This window comes from Myxine glutinosa, chromosome 5 (genome assembly GCF_964187855.1).
Source record: "Myxine glutinosa chromosome 5, kmMyxGlut1.1, whole genome shotgun sequence".
Classification (NCBI taxonomy): domain Eukaryota; kingdom Metazoa; phylum Chordata; class Myxini; order Myxiniformes; family Myxinidae; genus Myxine; species Myxine glutinosa.
In genome coordinates, this window is record NC_136265.1 from 69433341 (window position 1) to 69448986 (window position 15646).

General features: G+C 43.0%; 1 protein-coding gene across 2 annotated transcripts in view; it reads left to right on the forward strand.

Annotated features, from left to right (window-relative positions):
* The window catches only part of LAMA5 (laminin subunit alpha 5), a 347753-nt gene that overhangs the window by 245276 nt on the left and 86831 nt on the right, over nucleotides 1-15646 (forward strand). For both annotated transcript variants that reach the window (XM_078778157.1, XM_078778158.1), the window contains 4 exons: nucleotides 6722-6835; nucleotides 10071-10198; nucleotides 10859-10939; nucleotides 12127-12341. In XM_078778157.1, the coding sequence (XP_078634283.1) occupies nucleotides 6722-6835; nucleotides 10071-10198; nucleotides 10859-10939; nucleotides 12127-12341 (538 nt within the window). The remainder of the gene's footprint in view (nucleotides 1-6721; nucleotides 6836-10070; nucleotides 10199-10858; nucleotides 10940-12126; nucleotides 12342-15646) is intronic.

Below are 15646 nucleotides of genomic sequence, written 5' to 3' on the forward strand. Positions count from 1 at the left end.
CTTTTCCTTAAGCTTGATTGAGAAGCTGAGTGCCGCAAGCTACAAGCAACCGGCACATTTGATACTCTTCCAGGCAAATCTGAGCTTGGAGAGATGCCATTCCAAATAACTTTCAATTTCAATCCATTTCCCCTTATCTTGACATTGATTCACCTATGTGCCTTAGCTTAGTCCATCACTGTTCACTTTACTGTCCCGATTCATGAGACTGTCCATGTGAAGTTCAAGTGTGGAGCCATGGCCAAAGAACAATCCAGATTTTGTCTCGTGAGACTAATATCCCCCTCCTCCCGAATTCCTTCCACTTAAATGTGCAGCCATACAAATCCTCCTCTGTTTCCTGCATTGGGCAGGCAGAATAGCCCAGCCTGGGTTTGAATTCCGACCCAGCTATAAACTGTCATCCCGGTGTTTCACACGCATCTCTCGGACGAATGATAAACTGGGCGTCCCATCTGCCGGAATTAGTTGATGTTAACCATCTCATCTTTGGCACCCTGAATGAATTACTAATTCCTGCCCTGACTTCCACTGTGAAGGCAAAGGCAAACCACCCAGTGTAATCCTTGCCTTTGGCAGCACTGAGTCTGTCTTCAGATGGATTTAGATTTCGAATTGGAATAGATTTTTCAAGCATTCCTGATTAGGTAATTGTCGCATGAGGGTGTATGAAGTTTTCAATCGTACCAATTGAAGGAATGGTAAAACTAGTCATGGGAATGTATAGAATTTGTGTTGAACTGGAATATTTGAAGTCTAGGGAGGATTACACCAGGAATCAGGTTTTTAAGTCATCTAATGTTTGGAATTGTGATGGAAGAATTGAAGAATGAGAGGTCGCGATTCTGTGGCGAGTTATTGTACGCTCATCACTTACATCATGGAAAAGTGTAATAGAGAAGAAAGGTTTACACATCAACATTGATAAAAGGAAGTTTATGGAGAGTGGTGAAGAAGGAGAAAGGAAAGAAGGCGGACGATGCCCTTGTTCGATACACAGAATTCACTTCATTCAAAGACGGCATTGATAGAGATTGAGGCATGAGGAGGTGCAGTGGTATCACGGGAAATTTGGCGACAAAGTCTGGGATTTTCAAATGTCCGAGATGTGAGGATCAATCGGTGCAACAAAAAAGCGAAAAAAGAAAAAAAAATGCTCAGAATTTAATGTTGAAAAGGTCAAACGTTTCTGTTACCTTCGAGACATGATGGAGGCATCTGAATCATAACAACCTGGAATCATAACAACCCCCATCCAAAACCTTGATCTTTTCTACCCCCATTAATTCACCCCAGATCCACTTTTTGAAATTCCCACTTCTTTCCTGAAAGTCCAAGTCTATGTCCATGTGTTTTATACTCCCCGCTCCCCCACACCCTCCGCCCCTCCTTCCCGTGCCTCCTCCCCCCAAGCCCTCTCCGTCCCACACATCCCCAGATGTCCCTGTTCTCTACTGTTGTGCTTGTGTGCTTCCCTCTCTCTACCCATATTGTCTCCCGCTCCCTTTATCTTATGTTTTATGTGTCAGTTTGTCTTTTTGTGATTAATGTTAGCTCTTACACGAGCCGCGATCTTGTATACAAAAAAAAAAAAATTGACCGTTTATACCCTGTTTTGTTGACTTTCTTCACCCACCTCGCATATATACCTGAATTTATAATATGTCGTGTAAAAATACAGACTTGGCATTTGATATGGAATATTTTTTTTGTGGGGGTGAACTTACTTTTCAAGACGACTTAGAACCAAAAGTTCAATGGAATTATGTTAAAATTATTCCAGATTTTGTTAATGTGACCTTTAAAAGAAACAAAAAACACATTTGACATTTCAAAGCAAATAAATTGATCCTTGAAAGTGATGTAAACTGATATCGAACTCAATTCACGGACAGTACTGTGTTAAACTTCTGTGCGTTTTCCAGAAGTATCTCTTTATTTTGCACATTAGCCCAAATTTTTTTTTAACAAAAACAAAAGTTAAATTACGACTGGGATTACGGACAGTAAAATTACAGTTCAGTACTTCGTGTAACCCCCACGAGCATTCAGGAGAGCATGTACACATTGAGGCATGCTGTTCACGAGATTTGCCAAGGTTTGGACAAGAATCACTTGCCATGCAGTGACAATAGCCTGCTGCAATTCACGCACAGAGGCAGGCTGCTGGTCCAAGTTGTCGATTTGACGCGTTAATTCTGCCCACAAGTTCTCGATCGGATTCATATCCGGGGACATGGCAGGCCACTCCATATGCTCTACACCACGGTCAGCAAGAAAGTGTTGGATCATGCGAGCACGATGAGGCCGTGCATTGTCATCTTAGAAGACAAAGTTTCCTCGAAAGGCTGCACGAGCAAATGGAAGCAATGTTTCTTCCAGAATGGCCCTGTACTTGAACTGGTTCAGGTTTCCATTCAGAACAACCAGGTCAGTGTTGCCCCCTGCATGAAAAGCAGCCCAAACGGTCACCCCACCACCTCCAGCTTGGACTCTTGGCACTATACAATCTTCGTTGTAGGCTTCATGCACTTGTCTGCGCACTCGGACGCGGCCATATTGACGATAGACCAGAAATCTAGACTTGTCACTGAAGATCACGTGATTCCAGTGTCCTGGCTGCCATTGACGGTGCTCTCTGGCCCACTGCAATCGGCGCTGGCGGTGTTGTCTGGTCAGACGTGGCTTTCTCAGGGGACGCCTGGCACGATAGCCTGCTTGAACCAGTCGTTGGTTGACTAGCCTTCTGGATTCAGGCACATTTGTCAGTTGCTGCCACTCAGCCCTAAGCCGATTAGCTGACTTGGTACAGCCATTGCGGACTAACCGGTGCAGCTGGCGATCATCCCTCCTTGTGGTTCTGCGGGGATGTCCTGGCCTCGGTATTGGAGTAGGGACACCCCTCTGAGCATTTCGTTTCAGGATCTTCGACACCTGACCTTAAGTGATGCCATACTGCCGAGCAAAAGCACGCTGTTTCATGCCGGAATTTCGTAAAGCCACCACTAAATCACAAACAGCATTGTCGAGTTGACGGACCATCTCCAGGGGAAGCGGCAATAACATTTGTAGATGTGCAGCAGTTGTTTTCCACTAATACAGAACGCAACAACCCTTATATACCCGATTGTGAAGCCAATTGTCAAATGTACCTGTCCGTACATTTTGTCATGCCACCTGTGATGTAATCCTGTTATTGACTTCTTGCTGCGACAGACAATCAGTGACATGGTTCTTTTAACAAAGAAATCACCGAAGCGTAAAAGAAACTCACCAGATTGATATACCGAGTTCAGAAAGCAAACCCAAGTCAAGAAAAAAAAAAAAATCCATATTAAATGCCAAGTCTGTATTACAGAATTCATGTCTGAAACTCGTCAAACACAAAACTTGCACATATTTTCAAAATGTTGAAAAATCACCCAAAATGTTGACGATCTTTTTCATAAATATTGTCCAATCACAGCACGTGTGACATAAGCCACGAGCGGCCGTGAGCGCTAATCAGCCAATCGCGCGCTTCGTTGCATACTTTACATACAGTACTGGCGCCTCTGTCATAGCGACTTGCATGTCGTCAGATGCAGCTACGGAAGGCGGAGATTGTGATAGTTCTTCGGGGTTTTGCATCATGCATGTCCTCAATACGCACAGCAGAGCGATTTCATTTTTCTGCCTCCGCCGCCAAAGTCGACAGAGGGCATTATGTTTTCGGAGGTTTCTGTCCGTACGGACTAAACCTCGTTTTTCTCAGCAACCATCTATCTATAATTCCATTAATCTCTGTGTGTATGTGTGTTTGTATGTGTGTATGTGTGTATGTGTGTATGTGTGTATGTTTGTCTGTGACCGCTGTTTCTCGACAACTACCGGTCCGATATACTTTAAACTTGCCAGGTATATTGCTGGGGACCCGAGGATGTGCCTTTTCAAGGTTTCATATTAATCGGAGAAGTAGTTACCGAGCTATGGCGATTTCTTTACCAAACACTGCAAGCCGTTCGCTTTGGACCAAACCATTGCATGTAAATAGAGGGGGGGGTTCTGTGGTCGTTGCGAATGGACCAAACCATTCATGTAAATAGAGGGGGGGGGGGGGTTCTGTGGTCGTTACTGCCACGTGGTTTCAAAGTTTTTTTTTGTTGTTGTTGTTTGCACGCATGTTTTTTTGCACCCACGTACGGGCACGCCCTAGGATGTTTACACACACACACCCCTACACAAATTTTTTTTTTTTTTTTTTTTGGCAAGGAACGGGCACCCACGTACGGGCACGTCCTAGCTTATATATAGTACGGGCATGCCCTAGTATGTCCAATTGAGAGGAAACTTTCAGGGTAGGAGTGACACCCATGCCCATGTCATAGGTCCCATGGTATGGCAGCCATCTTTGATTAAAGGGCAAATAATTTTAAAAAATTATCGGAAACTGCTGAATGGAAAAATTAGAAACTTGGCACATTGTCAAGTACTACCAATGGGGAACAAAAGCATGATAATGATGACATCATAGATGAAGTGGGATACCAGCCAAAAATGTTTTAATCGAATTCCTTATCCTAAAAATCTGAAATTGCATGCACATGTTCTTTGACCCATTTGTGTTGAGTTATTAAATTTATGACATCATAGGTCACATGGTTTGCCCGCCATTTTGGATTGAAGGAAAATATTGAATAATTATATCTCTGAAACCGCTCACCCTATCGATGCGAAATTTTACAAATATCATCTAACAGCACTGTTGCATATAGTTTGAAAATGATGATGATGTAGGTCACGTGGTTTGGCAGCCATCTTGGATAGAAAAACAAACCTTGTCCGATCAACATGAAACTTCACAAACGTGATCCCCTACCCATACATATGCAGAGTGATGGCATCTACCCGTTGTGGGACTATGCGGAGGCATATTGGCGACACAGTTGCATTGTTCTAGTTTAATAAGATTTTTAACAAGATAATTTTTAATAAAAGTTATTTTTAATAACATTCAAATTCCTTTTTTAATAAGAGCTTTGATAACTAGTTTGATAATTAATTTCAGTCATGAAGAATTTTTAAAAATTACTGTTTTAAATTAAAATTAGAATGGCCATCTTCTGGTTAAAAATATATATATTGCATCATTTCCTTACTTTGTGTGTGTGTGTGTGTGTGTGTGTGTGTGTGTGTGTGTGTGTGTGTGTGTGTGTGTGTGTGTGTGTGTGTGTGTGTGTGTGTGTGTGTGTGTGTGTGTGTGTGTGTGTGTGTGTAACGAGAGTAGAACCTCGATCACCCACACTCCTGGACATTTTCCCCATCTCTACATAGACTGCATACTTTATATTTAGAATTCCCATTCAGTTATACACAGCTATATAATAATGGACACAAGATGGCGCTATAGTTTATGCTAATTAGCAAAGGTAATTAATAATAATAATAATAATAATGCATTTATTTTATATAGCGCTTTTCAGGGAGCCCAAAGACGCTTTGACAGAGTGCAAAACATAATGCATAGCAAAACATAAAAACAATTGCAAAAAGACAAGAATCAATAGGGAAATATTCAAAGCAAAAAGGAGAGAGAAGGAGAGGAGATAGAATGCAGTGTTGAACAGGTGGGTCTTGAGTGATGTTTTGAATGTGGTGAGTGAGGAGGAGTCTCTGATGGTGTGAGGTAGTGAGTTCCAGAGGGTGGGAGCAGCGATGCAGAAGGCCCTGTCCCCCCAGGATTTGAATTTGGTCCGCATGGGGGGGGGGGGGGTCAGGAGGTTGGTACCAGCAGAGCGGAGGTTGCGGTTGGGAGTGTGTCTGGAGAGGAGGTCAGCCAGGTAGGATGGGGCCAGGTTATGGAGGGCTTTGTAGGTCAAGAGGAGGATTTTGTACTGGATTCTCTGGGAGATGGGGAGCCAGTGAAGCTTGTGAAGGACGGGGGTGATGTGGTCACGGGTCCCAGGAATTATTTTACTCCGTGGAGAATACACAGATGGCAACTGGCCTTTGACGTTAGTTTGGTGATGTGATGTTTCCACATGAAAGGTTAGAAGTTCAAGGGACTGCAGCTCTTCGTGGATCGTTTCGTGGATTAGATAGCTTGACTGCCAATACTTGTGGAGAGACAATGTGAGAGCATGTGACTTGCCAACGTTGATTGTCATGTTCCGCGTACCTGTCCAGCTGCTTATCTTGTCTAGGTCTGATGAAGGGGATTCCATAGCGGCGGCCTTTCGTAAGTGTAACGCATTGTTCTGCACAAGGAGGAGTCATTAGCGAAGTGATAAAGTTGGTTTGAAACAGAATCAGATATATCATTGATAGACGTCAAGGAAAATGTAAGGCCGAACATGCTGCTTTGTGGACCCTCAGCCAGTAAGTAAGTATCACATCAAGGACCACCTGCTGTCTTTGCTCAGCAGAAGGAAATCAGACGACCACTTGAGAGGGGACGCTAAATAACAAAGGAAGACGACTTCAAAAATGTATGGCGTCCAGCCTTCATACGTCAGGCTCGAGAAATATCCAGAGCACTACTGTGTCAGGAGGAACTTATCCAAGGTGGAATGGCCGTGCCAGATGTAGATTTCTCATGCATGTTGGCATGTAATTGTGTCAACTTGTGGTTTCTAAGAATTGAAAAAATGTATTTTTACTTCTCAATGTGTATATCCCAGTATCATCGTCAATGGGTTGTTTTTGATGTCCCTTTGCACGCCTCCCTTCTCTTTGTTTCCAGGAGTGCATGCCCGGCCATTACCGAGTGATGCGTGGATTCTACCTCGGTCACTGCCTGCCCTGCCAATGCAACGGCCACTCAAACCAGTGCCTTGATACCACCAGCACATGTATGGTAAGTAACACACAACACCCTTCATGCCATTCATGGCTGGAGACCACTGTTCTCAATGGCATTCCTCAAAATTGCACACTGCGAGCGTTTTATAACTGTTCATCACCATATCTCATGTAGACTGTACCTTTTACAACTGTACATCACCATATCTCATGTAGACTGTACCTTTTACAACTGTATATCACCATATCTCATGTAGACTGTACCTTTTACAACTGTACATCTCCATATCTCATGTAGACTGTACCTTTTACAACTGTACATCTCCATATCTCATGTAGACTGTACCTTTTACAACTGTACATCACCATATCTCATGTAGACTGTACCTTTTACAACTGTACATCACCATATCTCATGTAGACTGTACCTTTTACAACTGTACATCTCCATATCTCATGTAGACTGTACCTTTTACAACTGTACATCATCATATCTCATGTAGACTGTACCTTTTACAACTGTACATCATCATATCTCATGTAGACTGTACCTTTTACAACTGTATATCACCATATCTCATGTAGACTGTACCTTTTACAACTGTACATCACCATATCTCATGTAGACTGTATATTTTACAACTATACATCACCATATCTCATGTAGACTGTATATTTTACAACTGTACATCACCATATCTCATGTAGACTGTACCTTTTACAACTGTACATCACCATATCTCATGTAGACTGTACCTTTTACAACTGTACATCACCATATCTCATGTAGACTGTACATTTTACAACTATACATCACCATATCTCATGTAGACTGTATATTTTACAACTGTACATCACCATATCTCATGTAGACTGTACCTTTTACAACTGTACATCTCCATATCTCATGTAGACTGTACCTTTTACAACTGTACATCACCATATCTCATGTAGACTGTATATTTTACAACTGTACATCATCATATCTGATGTAGACTATGTTTTACAGCTGTACATCACCATATCTCATGTAGACTGTACCTTTTACAACTGTACATCACCATATCTCATGTAGACTGTACCTTTTACAACTGTACATCACAATATCTCATGTAGACTGTACCTTTTACAACTGTACATCATCACATCTCATCTAGACTGTACCTTTTACAACTGTACATCACCATATCTCATGTATACTGGACCTTTTACAACTGTACATCACAATATCTCATGTAGACTGTACCTTTTACAACTGTACATCACCATATCTCATGTATACTGGACCTTTTACAACTGTACATCACAATATCTCATGTAGACTGTACGTTTTACAACTGTACATCACCATATCTCATGTATACTGTACCTTTTACAACTGTACATCACCATATCTCATGTAGACTGTACTGTACTCCATTTTACCCTTGTGTGCTCTACTCTCCATCACTCTAATATTATGTGCTACGTCATACTTCACTGTAACCTCCTCTACTGTCTTGTACTACTACATTAAGGTGGATTAATGAAATATTTTGAAAATACCGTTACTAGGTGGACAAAAGTGCCAAATCTTCCATGAATGTTCCTCACATCTTAATGATTAATTTCAAAATGGTAGCCACCCAGAAATAGTACAATAAGACCTCAGTAGTCGAAACTGAAATTCAAAATTGAATATTACCCACAGATATGACCTCATATGTCCTCATTAGGTTTTTATTTATTTTTACGGCATAGCCCATAAGGCAAAGCCGTCCAGAACAGTGTTTGTTTGTCTGTATGTCCGTATGCATGTCCCCTCAAACGTATACCAATCAGAGCTGAGGATCTGGTCACATGAGGGTGATGTGATTACATATGATGTCATTATGGCATACAATGGCTGACTCCACACTCCGCCATTTTGATTCCTATGCCGTTCAGGCTGAACATGTCGTTGAACCTGTCATATATCACATTCGCCATGCTCTACCTCTACGTTTTCATTCAGTGTAAAACACAAACAAACCGATTGTTAAAATGACCATCAAATATTGAAAGCATAAGCGTTACAGGTCTTCCAACAACACTTTGTGTAGGCCTTAGGCTTCTTGCCTTCATGCCTCACCTTCAGGCCACTTCAGACAAATTAGCCCAGGTTTCTTTATGCAGTTGTATTGTTTCATGATAATAATAATAATAGCATTAATACTAATAATATAGTAAATATAATCGTAACACTGCAATCCCTTTGTCGTTATTGCAAAGTTTATAGATTGAAGCGGTGTATGGTTGGCTCATAGTTGCCTCGAAAACATAGCGGTGTTGCGGTGTATGGTTGCCTCGAAATATAGAATAAACCATTGTCTCAATGCAATCTCTTCGCTTCCCATGGTGACAGCAGTTTATAGACTTAGAATACTTCAAAATAATTTAATATTTACATTATTTACTAACTGTTATATCCACCCAGGTTATACTATCCTCTTCAACTAAAGTATTAAACAAGCCCGGCTACGCCGCTGTTAGACTTTTGGTCTTGTTTTTATAACAACAGTTATTAGAAAAAAACAAATCAACACGAAACAGTCAAAAATGCATTAAATTAAAGTGATATAGATGTCACGTGTACATTTATTCACTTCAAATAAAACGACAATGTATGTATGTGCTTCATATGTGATGGCTGTGAATAGGGGACAATGGCGGACAATATCTCGTCTTGATGTTTTGGACAGTTTTATTGATACTTGTGTTCAATATTTCAATCATCTTGGGCAAATTTTGCACCTTTAGTAATAACTATGTGATTTCTAATATGTATGCACTAATTATACATATATAAACAATACATCATATATAATTAATTAAGAGCGGTGTCATTTCTGGAAATTTTCCATTTTCCGTTTTTGATGGCTACCCTTCTGAAATTAATCATAGTCCCCTAAATAAATTATTTGGACAATTTGGTGCTTTTGTCGAGCCTGTAATAGTATTTCCTATCAGCCACGCTACTACGGTACATCAGGTAGACACCAGACTCACATTTTAGATGTTAGGGGTTCAAATTTGGCTGAAAGCAGCAGTATTTAGCTCCTATCTGAGCTGTCTAATTCTGGTTTTGAACCTCACTGGAATTGGATCATACTCTTGTCGGATGTTGCAGTGTCCGTGTGTGGCACTGTATCATTGAACGTGCTCCGCCTTTTAAGTGATATTAACAAGGTTGTCATATATAATGAACATAAGTAGCTGAAACTACGGTTCATCATGTAATGTACATCGGGATGTCTTCACAAATGTTTCAGAACTGTGACCACAACACGGAAGGACAGCACTGTGAAAATTGCTCTCCAAATTATTTGGGGAATGCGAGCTTCGGATCGTCCCAGCCCTGTCGTCTATGTCCATGTCCTCTTTCCACACCTTCAAACAGGTATGAAAAGCTCAATGAGAACACATCATGCTTTTAACGATGTAATTATTAGTCCCCTACCAGTGTACACCGGAGGGGACTATAGGTTTGCACTCCGTCCCTCCGTCTGTCTGTCTGTCTGTCTGTCCGTCTGTCAGTCCGTCACGCAAAGAACAGTTTTCCGGACTTTTTTTCTAAACTCTTAATGCCAATGATTTCAAACTTGGTACCTGGTTTCCTCATGATAAGTTACAGAAGAAGTTCGAACTTCACGACGTTTCGATCATTTTTGACAAAGTTATGGCACTTTGAACTTTGGTAATTTCCCCAACAGTTTTCTGGACGACAGACTGCCGGTAGGGGACATGTATTGCAGCGCAATACTCAGAATGCTTGTTTGTTTTTGATTTTTCGAGGAATGGTGTGCAATGACGGAAGATGCCCAGTCTGTGGCTGACTTTGGGTGCTTATTTTTTCTGTACATTAGGCCCAGGAGAAGTCAAGCTGGGCCAATAGTGGGGCCGAGAAGTTGAAGAGACTGACGCTCTTCCATTGGCTGCCATTTAAATAGATATTTGAACGAACCATATTTTCCCATTTGAAGTTATACTTTCTTTAAGAATGTTCTTGCAGTTATCAACTGCTTTTTGTGCCCTGTACTGATTGTTTCTCTGTCCACAGTTTCTCCATTGGTTGTTCGCATGAGAACGAGCACGTTCACTGCATGTGCATGAAAGGATATGCAGGCCCGAAGTGTGAACGGTAAGATGCTTGCTTTGAACGCACCTGGTTTCACAGGGAAGTAACTTGTAAGAGGCACGGTAAGGGTTTGGTTCAGGTTTTTGGATATCTGTGAAACTGCTGTCCGACTCCAAGTGAAGTCACTAGGAATGACTGGAAGGCAATCTGTCATAGGTAACCACACCTTGCAAACAATCAAACTTGCACTATTGTCATTGAAGAACGCGATCCTCTCACTGAGGTTGGTGGTTCTCAAGATACTTGGGTCATTATTTATTAGCCCCCGTTGGACTTCGTCCAAAAGGGGGGCATATGGATTGGGTCTCGTCTGGCAATCCGTCCATGCATGCGTCCGCAACTGTGTCGGAGATGTATGGACCGATTTTGTTCATACTTGAGAAAAAGCAATACACGATGGTATAAATATGCACTTCGTTTTGTTTTGCGATGCGATCCAAGATGGCTGACTGCCTGCCATTTTGTTACATAAACGTGTCCCCAAGCGTTTCTTGAACATTCCTGGTCCGATTTTCTTCAAGCTTAGCACAAGTATGCGAAATGATGGCATACACACACACACACACACACACACACACACACACACACACACACACACCTCACCTTATTATGTGATCTGATCAAAGATGGCCGTCTGGTAAACTGGTGGCCATTTTAGTTGTAAAAACCCAATATTGACCACATCCTCAACCATTTCTCGGACTTGCATTTACCGATCTTGTTCAAACTGGGCACATAGATAAAGAATTATGGGTTACATATGCGTCATTTTATTTCGAGATCAGATCCAAGATGGCCGACTGGTGGCCATTTTGTTACTTAAACGTGTCCCCAACCATTTATCGGACATGCATGGACCGATTTTGTTCAAACGTGGCACAAAGACAATACATGAGAGTGCAAATATGCAGAAGATTTTGTTTTGTCATTCGACGAAAGATGGCCAACTGACGGCCTTTAACTCCGTGCAGCAAAAATCACTAAAACCACGGGGGCTATAACATTTAATGTCTTTTTCTTCTTGTTTTGGTTGGTGGTTCTCGCATGTGTGCATTTATTTGCACATGTGTGTATGTGTACACATATTCATATCTGTCCATAACATATTGGATGAGATTTATTTCTCATGTATTGATTGCCATATAATGCAGTGCAGTAAATTGTACGACTTGTGTTGCTGTACACTACAGCTGTGTTCCAGGCTACTTTGGCAACCCCCTGGTACTGGGCAGCAGTTGCCAAAAGTGCAACTGCAATATGAACTCTGACCCCAACATGATCTTCCCTGACTGCGACAGCCTCACAGGGATCTGCCGTAGCTGTGTGCAAAACACGGCCGGTCCACATTGCGAGATTTGTGCACCAGGATACTTTGGAGATGCCATTCACGCCAAAAACTGCTCAAGTGAGGTCGCATTAGGCACGGATGAGAGAAACTATATGTGTATGATGTACATTAGGAGGCCCCTTGCATATTTGAGGATCCTAACAAAAGCTACTTGAAGTTAATGTGGATACGTGTCTATATTATTTAAATAATGAGCTGTTTGTGTTGTGGAATAGGGGAATGTTCAATTTTATTAAGATCAAAATATATGATGAAGCAAACTTGTGTGTTATACTCTAAAAATAGGACACCGTGAGGACACATAATATGGCATAATAAGTGTTACACCCCTTGCAACGGGCTCTGCAGCCGATCTCGCTGCCATGGCCTGCGGGCCACTTACAACTGGATACTTACCACTTACAACACAACTGGATAAACCGTTCAATCCGTCTCCTTTTTAAGTGCAACACGCTTTCCATGTGCCTGTGTGCCCAAATCCTCACCCAGTCTTGCTCAAAAACAGGAGGTTTTACACAACAAACTTACTCCCTACAATCTTAAAGTTAGCACTCACTGCCTCCTGAGTGCACGTTTCACAATTTGACTTGCTCTACCTGTTACAAGAGTAAGCTAAGTTACGTGATCACACAGTCCATACTATTCCTATCACAATCGAGCTAAGCCCACCATTTCCATTATTATTAGCCCCCGTTGAACTTAGTCCAAAACAGGGACTTATGGATTTTGTCTCATCCGGCCGTCCATGCGTTCGTGCATCCACAACCATATCTCGGAAATGTATGGTCTTATTTTGTTCAAACTTGCACAGCACATAATAATAATAATAATAATAATAATAATAATAATAATAATAATAATAACAATAATACATTTATTTTATATAGCGCTTTTCAAGAAGCCCAAAGGCGCTTTGACAGAGTACAGAAAACAAGTGCAAAAAGACAAAAATCAATAGGTAAATAATCAAAGCAAAAGGAAGGAGAAGGAGAAGAGATAGTCAGGGGTTAAATGCTGTGGGTTAAATGTTGAATGCAGTGTTGAACAGGTGGGCCTTGAGTGATGTTTTGAATGTGGTGAGTGAGGAGGAGTCTCTGATGGTGTGAGGTAGTGAGTTCCAGAGGGTGGGAGCAGCGATGGAGAAGGCCCTGTCCCCCCAGGATCTGAATTTGGTCCGGATGGGGGAGGGGGGGGGTCAGGAGGTTGGTACCAGCAGAGCGGAGGTTGCGGGTGGGAGAGTGTCTGGAGAGGAGGGCAGTCAGGTAGGATGGGGCCAGGTTATGGAGGGCTTTGTAGGTCAAGAGGAGGATTTTGTACTGGATTCTCTGGGGGATGGGGAGCCAGTGAAGCTTGTAAAGGACGGGGGTGATGTGGTCACGGGTCAGGGAATGGGTGAGTAGACGGGCAGCGGAGTTCTGAATGTATTGGAGTTTATTGGTGATTATTGAGGGTGAACCATAGAGGAGGCTGTTGCAGTAGTCCAGACGGGAGGTGATGAAGGCGTGGATGAGGGTTTCTGCAGCTGTGGAGGAGAGGGATGGACGGAGACGGGCGATGTTTTTCAGGTGAAAGAAGGCTGTCTTTGTGATTGGTTTAGTGTATTTGTCGAAGGAGAGGGTTTGGTCAAAGATGATGCCAAGATTCCGGATGTGATGGGAGGTGGGTACTGGGAAACCGTCGATGTTGAGGGCAAAGTTCTCCTCCTATGGTATCCATGGAAATCTCCATGCATGGCTTGCGGACTTCCTCTCTGGTCGTAGTCAACGTGTGGCCCTGAATGGATTTCTCTCAACTCCCCTTCCTGTTCAGGCTGGAGTTCCCCAAGGCAGTGTTCTGGGCCCTGTGCTTTTTCTGGTCTTTATCAATGATCTCTCCGACTCTCTGGAAAATCCTCTCTATCTCTTTGCTGATGACTCCACTCTCTGCCGCTCCATTCCTCTGCCCTCAGATCGGCAGTCTGCAGCCTCCTCACTCTCTGAAGACTTGGACAAAATCACAGACTGGTCAAACAAGTGGAACATGTCTTTCAATCCTGACAAATCTCACACTCCTACTATGTCTCTCCAAAAAGATCGACTGGACAACCCTCCCATCTACTTTCTCAACAATCCTCTCCAAGAAGTTCTGTCGCTCAAGCTTTTGGGTCTCACTATCTGCCATGATCTTTCTTGGGAAAACCACATTTCCAAGCAGGCCTCCAAAGCCAGTCGCCGACTGGGCATCCTCCGTCGTGTGAAGTCCTTCCTCGGCACACCTGAGCTCCTCACCACATACAAGGCTATCATCCGCAGCTCAATGGAATACTGTTCTCCCCTATGGGCCGGTGCTCCTGCCTCACACCTAGCTCGGCTTCACGCTGTCGAAACCAAAGCTTTCAGAATTATTGTAATCTCCAGCGATGAAGCTATCTCTGAGGGCCTTTCACTCACTCACCGCAGGCAGGTAGGTGGTCTTTCTGTCTTCTACCGACTCCTCTCCGGCCTTGCACCCCCAGCTCTCTGTGCTCTGTCCCCCAAATATTCCTACAGGTCGCACAAGATCTGCCAGCAACCCTCTGATGGTTAAACTGCCGAAATCTCGGCTCTCTGCTCACCTTCACTCTTTCATTCCTCTTTTCTCCCGCCTCTGGAACAAACTCCCTCACTCCCTTCAATCCCACTCGTCCCTCCAGGTCTTTAAAACAGCTGTTCACCACCATCTCTTATCTTCCCCCATCCAAAACCTTGATCTTTTCTACCCCCACTAATTCACCCCAGATCCACCTTGTTTGAAATTCCAACTTCTTTCCTGGAAGTCCTGGCAGTGTCCATATGTTTTATACCTCTCCCACCCCCCCCCCCCCCCTTCCCATGCCCCCTGCCCCAATGCCCTCTCCCTCTCACAGATCTCTCGATGTCTCCATGTCTCTCGGTCCCTGCTCTCAAAATAATGTGTTTGTGTCCTTCCTCCTCTCTCCCCATCTTGTCTACCGCTCCCGATGTTATATGTTTTATGTGTCGGTTTGTCTTTCTGTGTGATTAATGTTCGCTCTTTCACGAGCCTCGATCTTGTATACAAAAAAAAAAAGTTATGGGTGGATTTGGTGAGCGTTTTTGGGCCAATGATGATTATTTCAGATTTATCATAGTTAAGTTTGAGCAAGTTGATTTGAAGCCAGGATTTTATTTCAGTGATGCAGTTTGTCAGGATAGAGTGGGTGGCGGTGGAGATGGACTTGGTGGAGATGAAAAGCTGGATGTCATCGGCGAAGCAGTGGAATTGGAGACCATGACGGCGGATTAAGTGACCAAGGGGGGACAGGTACAGGATGAAGAGGAGGGGGCCAAGAACTGAACCTTGGGGGACACCTTGGGGGAGGGGAG